This window comes from Cottoperca gobio, chromosome 5, assembly GCF_900634415.1.
Source record: "Cottoperca gobio chromosome 5, fCotGob3.1, whole genome shotgun sequence".
Lineage (NCBI taxonomy): Eukaryota > Metazoa > Chordata > Actinopteri > Perciformes > Bovichtidae > Cottoperca > Cottoperca gobio.
In genome coordinates, this window is record NC_041359.1 from 15,839,869 (window position 1) to 15,859,310 (window position 19,442).

A 19,442-nucleotide genomic window follows, 5' to 3' on the forward strand; every position below is an offset into this window, starting at 1 on the left:
CATCACTGGGGTTTTAAAATTAAGTTTTATTTGATTTGATTTCTTCCTTTAAAGCTGTGAAGCCTAAGAATAGCATTGCTGGTCCGTCTGTTCATTCATCTGTTCAACAGCTTTTGGTCCAGAGTGAGATATTTCGACAACTACTGGCCAAATTCCCATGAAATTTGGTCTGAAATATTTATGTTTTCAATACTCAGTCAGTCGCATAATTCTTAATGTTTTTGGTGTTTCTCTAACCTTTTGTCAATTGTGCAACCAAGTCTTTAATCAAGTTCATGCAAACTGGCAGACTTTTCAAGAAAGTGCAGCAGAGAAATCAGTTTCCAAACTGCTTCACACTGTGTTGCTTCAATCATAGAGGCAGATCATCATAATAGCTAAAATTAATTGTCATTGTAATAGTCCCAACAGGCTGATGAATCAGGGAGGATGTGAATGTAGTCATTCGTCGCTTATTAAGTTTAAAATATACCTTAAAGTGCTGTATGATCCCTTTTGTGATGAGGAAGCCTCCTTTAAAAAAAAAAAGTATACATCAGTTTTTACTGGTAAACTACTCTCTTATTACAGTAACTACCACTTTCTTGTTATGCATTTAGTGACTTGTTTTGTAGATTTGAATTTCTGATGTTAAGATGCACAACATGAACAGGAAACATTTATACTAGCTCCATCTGCTGGACATTAACAAGCAGATATTTTCTTGAGTCATAAAATTAATAAGATTTACATAATGTTTCAAATATTGTATCAGAAGAAGAGACTATATCAACAAATACAGAATAATTAGGACATTATAATAGCAATACAGTTTGTTGTGGTCCTGTGTCCAAATCTAGATCTTAGAATATAATCTTTACTATTTCATCGTTCCTTTTCCTAAATAAAGTTTTGTTTAATCAAGTTACTATAAACTGATAAAGACACCTAGAAACCTTGGGGCATCAGGTGTTTTTACTGGGGGGACAATAAACAGTTGCAGGGTATCGAAGGACTAGAAGGGCGGCAGCTTCTGCCGTGTCAGAGGCAAAGCAGCGGGTGTGGGAGAAGTTCGGAGAAGCTATGGAGAAGGACTTTCGGTCGGCACCAAGGTGCTTCTGGAAAACCATCCGGCACCTCAAGAGGGGGAAGCGAGGAACCATCCAAGCTGTGTACAGCAAGGGTGGGACCCTGCTGACTTCAACTGAGAAGGTTATCGGTCGGTGGAAGGAGCACTTTGAGGAACTCCTGAATCCAACTAACACGCACTCTATGGTAGAGGCAGAGCTGGAAGCTGATGGGGGATCATCGTCAATTTCCCTGATGGAAGTCACTGAGGTAGTCAAACAACTCCACAGTGGCAAAGCCGCAGGGGTTGATGAGATCCGTCCAGAAATGCTGAAGGCTTTGGGCTGTCTTGGTTGACACGCCTCGTCAACATTGCGTGGAAGTCTGGGACAGTGCCTAGGGGTTGGCAGACCGGGGTGGTGGTTCCCCTATTTAAAAAGGGGGACCAGAGAGTGTGTGCCAACTACAGGGGTATCACACTTCTCAGCCTCCCTGGTAAAGTCTACTCCAAGGTACTGGAAAGGAGGGTTCGGCTGGTAGTCGAACCTCTGATTGAAGAGGAACAATGCGGATTCCGTCCTGGTCGCGGAACAACGGACCAACTCTTTACTCTTGCAAGGATCCTGGAGGGGGCCTGGGAGTACGCCCATCCGGTCTACATGTGTTTTGTGGATCTGGAGAAGGCGTATGACCGGGTCCCCCGGGTGATACTGTGGGAGGTGCTGCGGGAGTATGGGGTGAGGGGGTCACTTTTGAGGGCCATCCAATCCCTGTACGCCCAAAGCGAGAGTTGTGTCCGGATACTCGGCAGTAAGTCGGACTTGTTCCCAGTGAATGTTGGCCTCCGCCAGGGTTGCGCTTTATCACCAATCCTGTTCGTGATTTTCATAGATAGGATATCGAGGCGTAGTCGTGGAGGAGAGGGGTTGCAGTTCGGTGACCTGAGGATCTCATCGCTGCTCTTTGCAGATGATGTGGTCCTTATGGCATCATCGGGCTGTGACCTTCAACAGTCACTGGATCGGTTCGCAGCCGAGTGTGCAGCGGTTGAGGATCAGCACCTCAAAATCTGAGGCCATGGCTCTCAGCAGGAAACCGGTGGATTGCCTACTCCGGGTAGGGAATGAGCCATTACCCCAAGTGAAGGAGTTCAAGTACCTCGGGGTCTTGTTCGCGAGTGAGGGGACGATGGAGCGAGAGATGGGCCGGAGAATCGGAGCAGCGGGGGCGGTATTACAGTCACTTTACCGCACCGTTGTGACGAAAAGAGAGCTGAGCCAGAAGGCAAAGCTCTCAATATACCGGTCGATCTTCCGGCTCCAAAATTGTGGAACGAGCTCCCCATTGATATGAGGTCAGCAGAAAGTCTGCAGACCTTCCGTCGCAGACTGAAAACCCATCTGTTTTGACAGCACCTTGGTCAAAAAAGAAAAATGTAAAAGAAAAAATTATTATTTCTGTATGTTGCACTTACATTGGTTTGGCTTATTTGAAGCTAATGTACAGCACTTAAAATTATTTCACCAATTTGAAGCTAATGTACTTGCAAGATTATTGCTGTTCAGAGTTTGTATCCTGATGGTTGTTTGCACTTATCCAAGGAGAGAAATAATGGATTAAAAATGTATGAATGCATGTGTACAGAAGTACTTATGAGAAACAGAACATTAAGGATTAGGTTCTTAAAATAAATGTTACATTTAGGATTAAAAACATATCTGAAATATGTATAGTGTGCATTTGATGTATTTATATCTAACATATTGAGTTATCCTTTAGTGCATCTGTTACGTGCCAGGCAGGTTGTGTGTTGGTCTTGCTGTGTTTTTCTCTCCTCGCCCTCTTCTCTCACCTGTCAGCTAATTAGGTGGTGATTACGGGCCCTCAATAAAGGAGGACCAGGAAGAGCTGGGAGACTCTCTCTTCAGCCTGTGTCGTGGCCTACTGCTGATGTCCCCAGACCAAGCAAATTATATACAGTCCTGTTTGTAGTAATGTGTGTGTATGTGTGAGGTTGTGGATTTAGGTAAATTGGGGGTACCCTGTACGTTTTCATACACATAGAGACTTCTTTGTTAGAAACACTAGTTAGCAGGTTGTTTCCACTTCTGTATGTGTTTTACACCACTTATTATGAGATCAGTTAGTAAAGGCTTTTGTTTATATTTTGTTGCAAGGACAGTAGTAGCCAGGCCTTGTTTTGTTATATTTATTTCATTTGTTTGGCTCAACCATTTGCTCCCTTCCTCACCCCTACTTTTGGAGAGTTCATTGGAACCAGTTTATTTGTGAAATAAACCATTATACACGTTCACTCCTACTCTGATTCGTTCAATCCTTGGTTGTTGCGTTATTGTCCCCCTTACCCTAGCTACACCTTCGGTACGTAACAGCATCTATTTATTTATTTAGAGAAACCCCACGTGTAAGCATCCACCTCTCTGCACCTGCACAATGGAAAACCTCACTGCGCATGCGTTGTTGTTCTTAATTACTCACCAAAAACCGTCAGAGACGGTAATTATTATCACACTGTTTCCTCCACACAGTGTGAGTAAATCAATGTTGAATCGCTGAAGAGTGTTTTCTTTCCACAATGTGGTCTCTCATGCGTCAACCGGCAGATTGAACAACTGTAGCCAATCATAGGAGGTCGCCACACGCACGCTCCAAGCGCGTGCTCGATTTTGTGTTGTAATCCGAGGTGGTCTGAGCTGTGTGGTTTTTTATCTGACTTCATCAAGCCACTTTTTTTTACCTTTTCACTTCTTTTAACAATGTCGCCTGCTGGTGCACAGAAGGTAAATAAGCACATTTTACTTTTCGATAAGGAATATATCTTAGAGTTAACTCCCCTTCCTGTTGGATTTGTTAATTTTGGTAGCATTCGTCTGGACGTTCCTGCAGAAAAACTTAATTACTTAAATTGTATAGTTCCTACGAGGTGCAAAGCTGTATTGTAAGAGAATTGTAAAGCTGTATTTTTACTTTTCACTTGACCACAGTGATATTCGAAGACGAAGTCACCACAAAAAATCTATCACCCTTAGAGGTGGAAAGTAACTAAGTACATGTATTCAAGTACTGTGCTTAAGAAGGCTACAGTTTTGAGGTACTTGTTGGCCTACTTTACTTAAAAATGTCCATTTTATGCTCCTTTATACTTTAAACTTTTTTCTACATTTATCTGACAGCTTTAGCTACTTTGCAGATTTAGATTATTAATACAAAATCTAAATCAAGAAATAAATTATGATGTATTATTATTATAGGTGAAACTACCTATAAAGTAATAAGGCATTACATTTAAAGTATAGATTAATGCATGACTAATTATAATCCATTAATATGATATATATATATATATATTTTTTTTTTTTTTTTAAAGGGCTATTCTGCATAATGAGTACTTTTTGCACCTCTGATAACCCTGATGAAAACTTGTGCCCAACAATGTAATGTGCAGACTAAACTTAGAAAATAAATATTGTCATATATTGCAGGTGTAATTCTGATATTGTCTCTCCAGCTGCATGTTGTGCAGTTGTTTTAAATGGATTATATATGAAGAAACAAGTTGATCAAATAGAGGGGATGCTGTGACTTTAGCAAATTAGTGGGCTACTTGATGAGATAAATGTGTATCATCTAATCTATTTATCTGTTTGTATAAACAGAGCAGTTCTCTGACATTGATACTAATGGTTGCTTCTGCAGCCAGTGGAGGAACTCTTCAATATGGCTACAACCTCGCCATAATGAATGCTCCAACAATTGTACGTTTTTGAGTCTAATTTGCCAAATTGCATTTATGTGTGTGTGTGTGTGTGTGTGTGTGTGTGTTCCCAAGTGTTGATTCATTCAAATATAGGTACACATATGTTGACTCATTTGCAGAGCTGATAAGGTGCTGCAGGGTTTAAAAAGTGTTAATATTTCTACCAGTGTTAACGGACATTAACATTGATACTGATGATTCTGATCTGTAAGTGTAGTTTGTCTTCCCTGTGGAGCTGTGCAGCGCAGAAACAAAATTTAGACTCATTGTGTCAGTGATTAATCATTCTCATTGTGGAAACTATTTCTGGACGTAGAATCTTTCCTCATTGTTTCATTAAGCCAAGCAGCTGTGTTCACAAATAAAAAGCACCATCAACTACAAACAATCTTGCAAATATTGTATTGTGATCATTCAGAATAAAAGTTAAATTGATTTGTTTTGTAGTCAAGTCACGTTTCTGGCAGATAACTGAGGTAATAAGTGTCACTTTAACCGCTGCTCCGTTCACTTGTCTGTGTTTGGTTAACTCATTGAGAATTGTATTGCTGACAGTGTTGTCTTTTCTCACAGTTTATTCAAACCTTTATCAATGAGACGTTCTTGGAGCGCTGGGACATCCAGCTGGAGGACTACCAGGTGACTCTGTTCTGGACAATTATTGTCTCGATCTTCTCATTGGGAGGCTTTGCAGGGGCCCTTATAGCAGGACCTATGACAATACGCTACGGGAGGTAACATACTGCATCATGCTGCTGTTTGTAAATGTATGGATGCAGGAGTACACAAGATTACAAATTGAGAATTGCATTGCAACGCGAAGAGAGTGAATAATCGACCTGTTGATATATGTATAATTTAATAAAGATATTGTTCATTTCATTTCCTCTATCGCGAGTGTGCATGCATATGACCCTGGATTGAGTTTTGATCATCAAAGAAACACAAACTCAACAGTTATACGTGCATACTACATCTATAATTGACTTTAAAGCATTAGGCTGGTGTCGTTCACCTCAACCAGGATGGTATGTTTTCGGTTAAGTTTGTCTGTTTGTCTGCAGGATTGCAGAAAAACCACTGGCCTGATTTTCATGAAACTTGCAGATCCAAATCACAAGGCAGTATTGTACCGTTGGAAACCGCCTTGCAAGTGCCCTTATAGTTTTATTTTTAAATCCCATTCCCAACAATCAGTAATAAAAGTAAATAAAAAAATGGGTCACAAAAACAATATTTCAATATTAAAAAGGATAAATAGTTTCCTAAAACAGCTGGGCACTGTTTTTAGCAAACTACATTTAAGCAGGAGTAAATAGTGTATTTTTTGGGCACTATTTCTAGACGCGGATTAATACAAATGTGATGTTCCAGTGAGTTTTATGTGGTATTGACTCTACCATAAACTACAGTGCACTTATTTATCGTCACCCAGTGCAACACGATGTGTCACTGATGGGTTTTTTATATTTTTCGGATAATAATGGAACACTATGGCACAGAGGAATAATCTATATGACGCTTTCACTACACAGTTGCACTTGCATGATCTATTTATTGCTGGTTTTGGGATTCTATGAATGGTATCCCTGCATTATGGCCAAACAGAAAGTCCATGAGTATTTCTTAAGACTGAAAACTGACTGACCACAAAAAGTTGTTAACAATATATTCTGTCCTTTTTCACCTTCCCAAGAAAGAAATGCCTGTTGTTGAACAACATTTTCCTCATGACTGGAGCACTCTTAGCTGTGACGAGTAGAGCTGCCAAGTCCTTTGAGATGATCATTATCTCACGTGTCCTGGTGGGAATAAATGCCGGTACGTCATTAAATGTTTATGTTTGCATTCAAATACCTTTATTGATAAATTAAGATTAACTTCACAGAATGCCACTGTGTGTTTTGCAGGGATCAGCATGAATGTGCAACCTATGTATTTTGGAGAAAGTGCACCAAAGCATTTAAGAGGGGCTGTCTCCTTGTCATCAGCTGTTTTCACAGCTTTTGGTGTCGTGTTAGGACAGGTGGTGGGAATCAGGTATGGACACTGTCTGACACTTATTTTTTCAAAACAGGCTAATCCTTTAAGGAAAAAAGAAAAGAAATTCCAACGATATCCAAAGTAACACTCTGGATTATTTATTTATAGAGAGATTCTGGGCAGTGAGCCGTGTTGGCAGTATCTTCTTGCCAGTAATGCCATTCCTGGCTTCATCCAGCTCCTTACCCTGCCGTGGTTCCCTGAGAGCCCCAGATACCTGCTCATCGACAGGGGGGACAAAGAGGGTTGTATTAACGGTGGGGACTGTAATATGTGAAACAGTGGTGGAAAATTAGAATACAATAAATATTCCAAACTACTACAACTAAAATATAAGCATTAAGAGATTGGATGGACCCAGTTTAGAGGTGAATTACTGCCCCCTATTTCTTTGGCGCATGTAGCTCGAAATTACACATTGAACCTTTAAGTAAAGGATCCGAGCGCTCTTCGGCCACTTCTGTCAACTAACCACATGAAATAATACAAAACATCTTTATAAGAAACAGAATAATAAGTTTTAGCCAGAGAATAACAGAACGAAACATTCTCAGGTCATTTATGTTGTGTTTTTTCTTTTTCTTGGGTCAGCTTTGAGACGGCTGCGAGGCTGCGAGGTCCAGAGCAGCGAGCTCGATGAGATCCTGCAGGAACAAGCTGAAACCAAAGGCATGAGGCCCCGTCGACCCTGGGAGCTTTTCACTGATCGCTCAGTGCGCTGGCAGCTCATCTCCATCATGATCATCAGCAGCGCCATGCAGCTCTGCGGTAACGACTCGGTAAGAAGAATAGAAGTAATTTGTCTCTGAACGTGACAGTGGGTGTCTCTGTGGAATATATTGTTATATAACCCGTGAGGATCCGTGTTAGTGATACCGAGCTACAGTAACAGTATCGGATGTTCTTTCGGCCTCTGCTTTGACAGAAGGTTGATTAGAAATTTGAGATCATCCATCAGCGTTTTGTGTTGTGTGTGGCTTTCTTTATGTTCCTGCAGGTCGTATTAATAATGTATAGTGATGCTGAAGCTGTAATGTGCACTGAATGAAGTTTGAAGACAGCTTATTGTTTTGACTAAAAGGCTTTGTCGTCTATTTTATCATATTCGCTCTGTATATATGAGAGTTGATACTGCGTCTAAACTGATGTTCAAAGCTGCAACAAATCGCTTTCTCATCAGAAAAAGCTGACTAAACACTCATGTGTTTCAAGGCTTTTAGCCACATGCTTGGCAGTTCTAGGGAGCGAGCAGGGTATTAATATAATTAGTATTTGTACACAATGCTGGTTTAATCTGCTTATTACTGTAACACTTCAATCACTTGTAATAATGCTCTTGAGCCCTCTAACATTTTCTATTGTCTTTTCTTTTTAGATTTACTTCTATGCGTCATATGTGTTCAAAGAGGCCGGAGTATCTGAGAATAAAATCCAATATATGACAATTGGCACTGGTGCATGTGAATTCACAGCGTGTATAATGTGTGTAAGTATCTGTCATTAAATCACACATTATGTAAGCGGCTAGAGGCAAAGAGAGACTTTTGTTTGCATTCCTGTTAAAGCGCTGAAAAGACTAAGGACTAAGAACAGCCCCATGTACTGTGCAAACCACAGGTTTTACATTTTATTTCACAGTTGTAGATATGATGCTATGCTTTCCAACAATCCCTGAGTAGCTACCTAGAAATGAGAAAGTTAAGGATCTGGAAATAACTGCTAATTAGAGAGAACAGAAACAAGTTAGGTCTTTGAATGGACTATACTTTTGTTACTTGAGAAAAAGATATTGTGTTAAATCTGACAGTCTACATTACTTTGCAAATTTGGATTATTAATACAAAATATAAATACATTACTAATACATTATGATGTTTTTATACAGATAAAACAATCAAGATGTAATGTGTTAATTAGCTAACTTTAGATCCAGGCTAGCTTTTTGTCTTTGTTTCCACTCTTTATGCTAAGCTAGCTGCTAGCTCCATACTTTCTGCACAGACTGGAGACTGAAGTCGATCATCTCTTCTTACTCTCTGCAAAAAAGCGAATAAGCAAATTTGTTTGTATTATGTAGAACTATTCCTTAAATAAGACAGTGTCTAATGATCAATTATATCTACCAACCGAGCACAAAAAAAAAGTTCATAAATGACACAAGCGAGACACAAAATAATTCTCAAAAGCGATTATTGATTATCATATTCGGATTGTGTTACATATTATATATTCAACAGGAAAACTCCTCATTTGTATTTGTTTAGTGGTTGCTGCTCTGGACTTTATGTACCTTACTATACAATCTTAAATATAATTTGTTATAATTTATTATGTATATAAAAGAGTCTGATGTCCATATTTTTGATGTTTTCAGAACCTGCTGATTGAGCGTAAAGGGCGGAGGTTCATGTTGATGGGAGGTTACATCCTCATGACCATCTGGACTGTCGTCTTCACAATTGCTCTGTCATTTGAGGTATTATAAATCACTTAACTCACATATTCAAGTGATAAGTTTAAAGAAACCAAGTAATATTTGTGATAATTATTTGAGTTGTCTGCAGTGAACTTGTAGTAATGACTTAATATCAGAAGTCTGTGGTCAATCTATGAAATAAAAAAGTGATCTGGTGTCTTTTCTTCTTGTGAGTGGCTCACTCTGTATATTTGACTTTCCTCTCCACATGCAAACAGCACTATACATCCTGGATGCCGTACCTGAGCATGGCCTGCATCTTCACCTACATCCTCAGCTTTGGCATGGGACCAGGTCAGTTTCTATATATTAGGGGTTTTGTGTGAAACACACAAACAAAATGTCCTCTCAAGATGCATTAATGAAATGAAAACAAACATATTTTATTCAAGTTTTCATGTCCAGAAGACAAATAAAAGAATATGTATTCTAATTATTATTATTTTTAAAGAAATGAATAATAAATAAAAAGCCAAGTATTGCAAGTATTGCACTCTGATAAGGGAGATATTTTAAACTTCTGTTATACAGGAATACTGTGTAAGTTTGTTATATAGCTTTAATAATTGTTGATCATTCTTTCATGAATGTATAATGAAGCAACTAAGTGCTTATTATGTGTTATCAAATATAAGAAATCAGTACAGGTCAGACTATAATAGCTAATGTTTCTATTTCTACTAATTTTCTAATTATATGGACGTGATGATGAAGCTAACTCTGATCAAAATGTTTTGATGAAAATGTTTTGTCTCAGCTGGGGTGACTGGCATTCTGCCGACAGAGCTCTTCAATCAGACGGCTCGGCCGGCCGCCTACATGATCGCTGGCTCCATGATGTGGCTCAACCTTTTCATCATGGGGATGATCTTTCCATTTCTAGTGGTCAGTCTGTCACTACACATCCATTTAACATGCAGTGACAATGAACAAGCATATGTACATTTAAAACTAAGCATGATTAATAAGACAAAACAAAGGTTCTATTTAAAACATACTTTGCTTATTGTTCTTGTCCTGGCTGCTCTCCCCCTCTCTGTTTCCTGTCTCCACCTCTACTATACTAATATAAACAATATCTGTCAAAGGGGTTCACTTGTGGAATGGTTTGACAATGAGTCTGACACAACAAATACAAAATAAGGAATGTTTGAAATAAAACATAAAAAACTGAGATATCATTATTGTTTTCTATGAAACGTCTAGAACTGTTGGGGATGAATGAATGAATTCGGAGGCTACAGACAACAAGCTAACAGGAAGGGTAAAATGCAACATGAGTGACTTCTTAGAAATAGGAAAAAGGCATCTTATAGCGCCTCCCAGAGTTCAGAGTCTGAAACTGAGGAAATGATGGACTTTGTGGCTTTATCTCTGGTCCTACTGATCTTTCTAACAGGAATTTGAAGTTAAGGTTTTAGTTCATTCATTCCCAATAATATACTTTATTTTTTATTATTCTCCATACGTATACTTATACAAGAAAAGAACACAGAGGCTTGGAGTTGGTTCAGATTGAAGCACACCTTCAGACTTTTCAGTCATTTATATCATGTCTTACATTCATCTGATAGTTTTCCGTTGCATTTCTTTTACAGAGCGAGTTGAGTGAGTACTGCTTTGTGCCTTTCGGAGTGGTCTGCCTGCTGTCTGCGCTGTTTGTCGGCCTGTTCCTGCCTGAGACAAAGGGGAAGTCTCTGTCAGCCATCACAAGTGAATTCCACAAGCTCAACTTCAAAGGCCAGGAAGAAAAGTGTGTGCCGCAAACTAAAGCTCACTATCAGCTGGGGGAAGTGTGTCTTTCCACGGCCTGTTAGACGGACTTCTTGTCCTGGAAACACACACGGTCACATCCACTGTATGCCTCACCTTGACCTGACCTGCTTGAGCTGGAAGACGTCATGAATGTCATGAACTTTCATATCACCGAAAGCAACTTGGCTCTTGATTGTGTTTTCTATTAAAAGAATTTAAAGGAATTTTCTTTGACATCTTTACTTGGTGCACTGTGTCACTTTTATTATAGGACAAAAACTACTGAAAAGATAGTCCGTAAACAGCAGTGCTTGAAAACTATGATAACACTACTTTAGATTACTTTAAAAACAAGGAAGTGAGTCTGATGAAGAAACATGCAAAATGCATAGTACCCTGCCTTTTGTTTTTTAATATATTACATCTAAGTCTGGAACTTTGATTTATTGTTGGTTTACTGTAATTAAAACTACTGTATATTGACAGAAAATAAGTCATGTCTTAAGGCAAATAATTAAACTTTTCAGCCTGGTAAATAAACAGTAATACATTTTATTAAGACATGTTTTCTTGTTTAATAGGACAAAGAATAAATTGTCATTCATGTTACCAGCAGTTAATAACGACCATGGCAACTTTATCCTCATTTTGGAGGTGAAAGGTCAGAGTGAGCAGTTAAACAATATTAATATGTGCAATTGTGTATGTGGTATATCGACGTTTGTTTGTTTTAATGATCTAACTCTGAGCTAATAAAAGTATCTTATATCAACATGGCTTTTCAAATGTAATTTTTCAATAAAAGGTGCTTTTTATACATAATAACAACAGTAATAACAGTAATACAGTCACATTAAATACATTTAGTTTGGAGTCAAAAGTGTCAATAGGCTATTTATTTACCCACCATTGGTTTGGTGAGCACAAATGCTCCTTTACGTCATCACGTGTTCACGCACGCACACGCACACACATACGCACACACGCACGCACGCACGCACGCACACACACACACACACAACACACACACACACACACACACACACACACACACACACACACACACACACACACACACACACACACACACACACACACACACACACACACACACACACATTCCCTCTTACTACAACTACAACAATAATTAATCATTGTATTTAGTTTTTTTATGTTATGAGTATTTTCACTTTGTATAGGCAGTTGGCATAAGGTGTGGAAAATAAATTATTAATAATAATAATAATAATAATACTTTTCTGAAAAATCAAAGACACGTGAGTAAGAAAAAACAAAAAAAGGGAAATGACAGCAAAAATCAAGATGTGCCCCGTCTTCAAATGTAAATCATTACACACAGTTGTGCACGTTGTTTAACCACAAAGATTTGTCATTTCTAGTGACATTTTTGAAAATCACAATTGCGCACAGCTGATTAATACATTGTCACACTATAAATCAGAGCAAATAAGCAAATGAGTAACCCAATGTAAGAGTGTGATCTTAGGTTAAACATGCAGAAACCGATACAAAGGACATCAACATTTGATCTGATGGTGTAGCCATAAAAACGTTTGAATATTTAATCAGTTTTAAAAGGAAACAAAGAGATATAAAGCGATCTTCTCTCCTCTCAGGTGGGACCTTGGCCATGTTGGATGACCTTGTGTTCAGTGTGACACTGGCCTGAAATATAAGCAGACGTGTGTAGATCAACCCAAATAACTTTTAAGATTTCATCTGCATTTTTAAAAAGGAGAATAGCTTCCCTCCACAATAAGCTATATATGTTCTGTGTGTGTGTTTGAGGCATTAGGAGGCGAACAGGTATTAATATTTTTCAATGTAAATGTACATTTACTGTACAAGATGTCAGAGTTTTGTGAACAACACAACCATTAAATGTGTTCATGGCATCACCCTCCCAGTAATGCCTAACTCTGACAGGACTTTCTTGGAACAATCAACCAGAGAGACCAGGTTGATCTAGTGCAGCGTTTGGTCATCCCTATCACGCGCGTCATGAACATGACAATCATGCTGTAACAACATCAATGGACAACCAAAGTCTATGGATGTGTAACTTCAGGCAGCATTCATTATATAGGCTGGTGCTCTCCTGCTCCGTTCTGCAGCCAACATCCAGGGAGTCAGCACGGAAAAATGGAAAGTACATCAAGAAAGGTAGGTGAACATTGTTACATTACAGCGCTGTTTGTGGAATAAGATTCTTGATCTAAACTGCGATCCACAGTATTTGTAAATACCTGCAAGTCAATTTCATTACAATAGTGTATGTAGAAAAACAAGATGTGCACATACATGCAGTGGTGGAGGATGTATTCAGATTCTTTACTAAATTATAAAAAGCATCAATTCTGCAAAATAAAAATACTCCATTACAAGTCCTAACGTCAGCATTTCACTTTAATTAAAGTACTTAGGAAACATTAGAAAATATTTATACAGTAACTGTATAGTTAAAAGACAGAGGACATTACTGTATGTGTGATTTCCACTTCACATTTCAGCTGCAGTACTGGAGGCTTTATCTGCTGTCGCTGGTGTTGGGAATCGGGGGCTCGTTTCAATATGGGATTCAAGTTTCTGTCATCGCTTCTCCAGCAGTGGTAAGATTTCTATCAGGTGTTTTAATTTTTTTAAGAAACAAGGTGTAACAATTGTACCTTTCCTTTTAGAAAATGTATGGTATTGTTAATCTTTTGTTTTACTGTAAATTTATTTTTTTGTTATTTACCGGTACTTGTTTATTCATTTATTTAATTTAGATGTCAGGCCTTTTGGATTTTTTGTTTATTAGTTTATCTGGTTGCCTTTTTACTATCCATTAGTGTAATTGTTCTTTTTATATGCTTTTGTACAGACTCTCACTCTATCCACACTTTTATACGTATTTTGAATGTAATTAATTTGCCAAAAAAGAGACAAAACGCACAAAAAACTAATTTAAAGATGAATTTGACTGAATCATTATTAATATTAATATTATCATTTAACATTTTCTCTTGATATCGTGATTTTCATGTCCCTTGATCTCTCTGACCTTCCTGCAGCATGTTCAGAGTTTTGTGAACCACACATGGTTGTTGAGGTACGGAGCTCCAGTGGACGACTCCACCAACCAGCTCATCTGGTCCTTCATCGTGGCTGTGTTGAGTCTTGGAGCCTGTGCCGGGGCGATTCACAGCGGCAGCCTTCCAGTCACTTATGGCCGGTGAAGAGACACACACACACACACACACACACACACACACACACACACACAAAACACACATTACAGTTATATATCTAAAAAGACATCTCACATTATACAATATACACATAATCAAGGAACCTTTTCACCTACAAAGGTTGAAAAATATGATTAAAAACATTCAAAGCTAACTATTTCAAAGGCAAAAAGCAAATAAAAAGTTGTTAGTACTATTTAAATTATATTTAACATATTACATTTCAGGTTTCACTTATTTGAGTTTGATTAGAAGATGGATATCACTTCCATGCCAGGAGATAGTTAGATTATCTTAGCACAAAGTGGGTACAACATAAAAGGTAAACTACGTCAGCAGTGCAAATAAATCATAATTCTTTCTTACAATTTTGCAGGAAGAAAGCTCTCCTGTTCAACAACGTGGTGGCGATTGTCGCTGCTCTTCTAATGCTCTTCAGTCACATGGCCAAGTCTTTTGAGATGATCCTGCTGGGACGATTTCTCTATGGCTATAATGTTGGTATGTTGTGAGCCAGACGAAAGGAAAAGGAAATGAGTAGGAAGAGGAAGATTTTTTCATTTATTTTGCATATCATGAATAAAATGGATAATGTCAAGAATAAAGTCAGACTTCAAGTATAAAGCCAGGCATGAGGATCATTTTGTTTTTGCATTTTGAAAATAAAGTCGAATTGTTGTTGATAAATTCAAATTGTTGAGAATATACTTGACATTTCATGATTAAAGCCGAATTTTTGAGAATAAATCAAACGATTAGCATTACTGAAAGTATGTATTTTCTTTCCTTATGCCTGGCCCTAATACTCTTCCTTACGATGACATGTAGTGTGTGTGTGTTACCCTTTTTTTTGTCAGGCTTTTTTTCCCTCTTCATCTTGTCTTTCTTCACAGGTCTTGGCTTGAGTGTGCACCTCATGTACCTCGGGGAGAGTTCTCCGAAGAAGCTCAGAGGTTTCATGACTCTCACAAGCTCAATCTTCATTGGATTTGGAAAAGTCACGGGTCAAATAATTGGCATCAAGTAAGAACTGATGTTGGCACTTTTAGCTTTATAACAAAAACATCTTTTTAACAAACTGGACAGAAAAACACCCAATTTTACTCACCAACTGAGGAGGCAAAGGGACTAGTTGTCTTTTACAGTCATTCGCGTTCCAGACTAAAGTGCAACACCTTGTCAATTTTGTGTCACTAATTAGTCAGGATGAGCAGCACAAAGTGATGTATTAAGCTATTTAATTATTGTATTTTAAGTGCCGATTCGTAGATCTGCAGTATCTCCTTTTTTCCTGCTACTGAATAGATTGTCTATGTTTTCCACTCTGTTTAGGGAGATGATGGGCACAGAAGAAATGTGGCCATACCTCTTAGCTATAAGTGGTATTCCTGCCATTCTGCAGCTTGTGACGCTGATTTTCTTCCCTGAGGCACCTCGATACCTTTACATTGACAAAGGAGACACTGAAGGCAGCAAAAAAGGTGAGTGGAAACAGCAGACTGTGTATCCACTGTGGATAATAAAGTTTAAAAGACACTTTTAAGTTGAAATACCCTTTTTTATTTGTCTTTTACCACACCGTGCGGTGAACTGAGCGTTCATCCACTATTGATTGCCTCCTTCCCAATAAAATAAAAAAACACTGTGGATACATCTTACTGCCTGGGGACAGAAGCGGTCTTTAAAATTAGTTGTGTGTGCAACGCTGTGATGTTGTTTCTAATAATGGCTCCTGCAACTTCTACTGACATCTTATCCAGTTATGTCTGATTTGATCCTTGTTATTTTAAGCTTAAAAGAAACAGTTCACCCCAAAATACATATTTTCCCTCTTACCAGTAGCGCTTTATCAATCAGATCGCTTTGGTGTGAGCTGCCGAGTGTTGGAGATATTGGCCGTAGAGATGTCTGCCTTCTCTTGAATATAATAAAACTAGATGGCACTCGGCTTGTGGAGCTCAAAGTGCCAAATAAATACACCAGTAAAACTCAACAGCATCGTCTCTGTGCAGAAATCATGACCCAGTTACTCTAGATTAATCCACACACCTTGTTGTGAGCAGTTTCATGTAGGAACTATTTTCTTTCTACCGTATCACTGCACTGAAGGAAGCGTGCATCTACTCATGGACAATTTTGATAAGTCGCTTCAGATCAAGCAAAGACAGGTTAACCCTACTTGTAAACCTCCAGTATAATCCCGCATGGTGTATGCATGTAAAAGCTTTGCAGTGGCTGTGGCAGGAGGATGACTTAAAGCAGGAGCTGGACGACATGCAGAAAGAGAGAGAGAGCACACAGGGAGAGAAGGCGAAGACTGTGAAGGATGTACTCTGCTCTCGCAGTGTGAGATGGCAGCTACTGACTCTGATCATCCCCTGCGCTGGTGTTCAGTTCTGCGGCATCAACGCTGTATGTTCATCTCAGCTCTCCCCTTAATAATATATATTAATAATGACATTATTAGCAACTGAGTTCTGCTTCACAACACATGTTCAATTTCCTGCTCTATCCAGTTTAATGGCCTCTAATATTTCCTTCTCTCATCCAGCTGTATTTCTACGCCTTTGACATCTTCCGTGAGTCTGGAGTGCCAGAGAACCAGATGCATTACTTGGCCATTGGTATTGGAGCAACAGAGCTCATCACCGTAACACTGTGTGTGAGTATCTCTTCAAAGTAGCAGAAAACTGAATCTTGAAATTACATTGACACCTGAAGGAAGGTAAACAATCCAGTTTTTGAGAAAGAATGCATTTAAATTATATTAGTTTATGAACCTTTTGCTCTATTATACACATGATCTGACAAAGTGATTATAGAAAAAATATCATTTTGATGAGGATACTGATGACTACAGATTCTCAAAGAAAGAAAGAAAGAAAGAAAGAAAGAAAGAAAGACAGACAGAAAGAAAGAAAGAAAGAAAGAAAGAAAGAAAGAAAGAAAGAAAGAAAGAAAGAAAGAAAGAAAGCAGATTGTTTTGATTGTTGATTAGTTAGATGTACTGTTGAAGGTGTAAAGTCCTGTATGATTCTATATGTCTGCTGCGTCTCAGTCCGTCTTGATAGATCGTGCCGGCAGAAAGAAGCTGATGGGCTACGGCTATCTGCTGATGGGTGTCACCATGTGTTTACTTACCGTCATGCTGTCCATCAAGGTACATACACTCCAACAGTGCACCCTTCTCCACCCTGTGTTGCAGAAGACGAGTTATAAATGTTTCTCATGCAGGATCTGAATACATGGATCCCGTATGTGAACATCGGCCTGATCTTCTGTGTCATCTGCATTTACGGACTTGGACCTTGTGAGTTTTCTGTTGCCGTTTTTTCTCAAAAGTGAAACATTTCAGATATTTTTAATATATATTTTTAAATCTTGTTTAAGCTGGAGTGTCTATGGCTCTTCCTGCTGACCTCTTCCTACAAGCATGGCGTCCTTCTGCATATGTGATCAGTGGGACCGTCAACTGGCTTTCCATGTTCCTCGTGGGGATGTTGTTCGGCTACATTGTGGTGAGATACCTCAATTAATCCATATACCTTATATCTCTATCTTCAAATCATGCTAGCTGCTCCATTTAACACTGTTTTTATGTGTATCCACGCAGGATGGAGTCGGGCAGTTCTGCTTCCTGATTTTTGTTGCTTACACTTTCTTCAGTGCAGCATTTCTGTTATATTTTGTCCCAGAGACCAAAGGAAAGACAATGGTAGAGATTATGGAGGACTTCAACAAACTGAATTACAAGAACAGGAGCGCTGACAATGATGTTGAAACTAAATTTTAATGTTTTATTTGTAAAAAAAATTTTATCAACTGTGACTTTGAGCATGAACTTCTCAGTAAACATTTTTTAACTATATAAAACTGTATTTCAAGAAACAGCCATATAATTTAACACAAACATAAGTGTATAGATGACCTATTATTAACATCTAACAGATTATTAGAAATATTGAAAGCCGTTTATATACACAAGAGAGCTGACAAATAGAAAACAGATGACACCTTCTCTTCAGGAAATACATTCAGCTCTCAGCTCTGGAGGGCAAAGCCATTCATTTGTCTGCCATTAATACAAAGCATGTATTCTTTCAGCCTTCTCAGACATTTCATTTCAACTTCCAGCTTTGACAGCATTACAGTTTAGCTTCCGATTCTGCCAGAGTTACGTTTCAGCTTCCCGTGCCTTGCATTTGAGCTTTCAATTAATTCAGTTGTCAGTATTATCACCCATTTTTTCAGTTTCATGCTTTTTTGCCCAACTTAAGCAAGAAGAGCGCCCTTTAACTGTACCAAAATAAATGTGTGGGACTTTCCAAACTGCTCTTTCTCATGTATTTTTTATTTGCTCTACACACATTAGATATCAACATCTTCAGCAAAGTCTTCCGACTGTCAGTGAAAAACTTTCAGAATAGTTTTTGAGTTTTGGTGTCTTGTTCAAGGAACAACCTCTCTGTGTTTCCAACAGTCCTAACAACACAGGGAGGTTCTCATTACGGCTGAATACCAATACTTCTGATTGGTCAGAACGTTTCGCACTCTCCTTTTTAAATATTAATAATTTCATTTCAATAGTGGCTAGACACTTGTTAATCTCAGTAAGTACCCTTAAAGATATTTAAAGCAGAAACCGATCACTTTTCCAAGTAATGTTATGGTTGGTGTAGCTGTCGGATCTCTTTTCTGTTTTTTAGGTTTTAAGCCATTTCGTAGAGTTGCATCTTAGCGAAATATTCTCTGGTTGGCAGTGATACCTATGTCTAGGGCTTTTATTGTGAAAGGGAAATGGGACGCCCCGGGGGGCCACATTGCATTGTAAAGCGAGGTTTATAGGGTATGAATCTAAACACTGATGGTGTCATTGATATACAGCCATTACATAGTGCAAACATATACTTCATAATAATTTAAAACTGTGCCTTTTAAACAAGAGTTTTAAACAATTAATGATTCAGGTTACCTGTCCTTGCTTCAATTAGTAGAGGACAGATATGTCTGACAGTTTCACCATCAACACGGAAGCGCAGCGCCCCCTGCTGTAGCGGAGCAGTTGTAAAATTCATCTCTTTGTCCCGGATGG

At 38.5% G+C, this 19,442-nt stretch overlaps 2 protein-coding genes across 4 annotated transcripts; both read left to right on the forward strand.

The window, feature by feature from the left end:
• Window positions 1-3,597: 3,597 nt before the first annotated feature.
• LOC115008497 (solute carrier family 2, facilitated glucose transporter member 11-like) lies at window positions 3,598-11,304 on the forward strand. Of its 3 annotated transcripts, none has more exons than XM_029432144.1 (12): window positions 3,598-3,848; window positions 4,725-4,823; window positions 5,399-5,559; window positions 6,522-6,646; window positions 6,736-6,865; window positions 6,977-7,125; window positions 7,460-7,647; window positions 8,244-8,354; window positions 9,243-9,344; window positions 9,563-9,638; window positions 10,102-10,229; window positions 10,943-11,304. In XM_029432144.1, exons 1-12 carry the CDS (start codon window positions 3,825-3,827, stop codon window positions 11,159-11,161), a joined length of 1,512 nt encoding a protein of 503 aa, XP_029288004.1. In that variant the 5' UTR covers window positions 3,598-3,824; the 3' UTR covers window positions 11,162-11,304. The 3 variants fall into 3 exon arrangements, with proteins under 3 accessions (XP_029288004.1, XP_029288005.1, XP_029288007.1); XM_029432145.1 differs by having other exon boundaries at window positions 4,765-4,823; XM_029432147.1 differs by having other exon boundaries at window positions 3,806-3,848; window positions 5,399-5,464.
• Window positions 11,305-13,262: 1,958 nt separating this feature from the next.
• On the forward strand, window positions 13,263-18,143 carry LOC115007675 (solute carrier family 2, facilitated glucose transporter member 11-like). The gene is made up of 12 exons (XM_029430612.1): window positions 13,263-13,283; window positions 13,631-13,729; window positions 14,174-14,334; window positions 14,727-14,851; window positions 15,244-15,373; window positions 15,683-15,831; window positions 16,575-16,762; window positions 16,902-17,012; window positions 17,409-17,510; window positions 17,585-17,660; window positions 17,741-17,868; window positions 17,964-18,143. The coding sequence occupies exons 1-12, from the start codon at window positions 13,263-13,265 to the stop codon at window positions 18,141-18,143; spliced, it is 1,470 nt and encodes a 489-aa protein (XP_029286472.1).
• The last annotated feature ends 1,299 nt before the right edge of the window (window positions 18,144-19,442 follow it).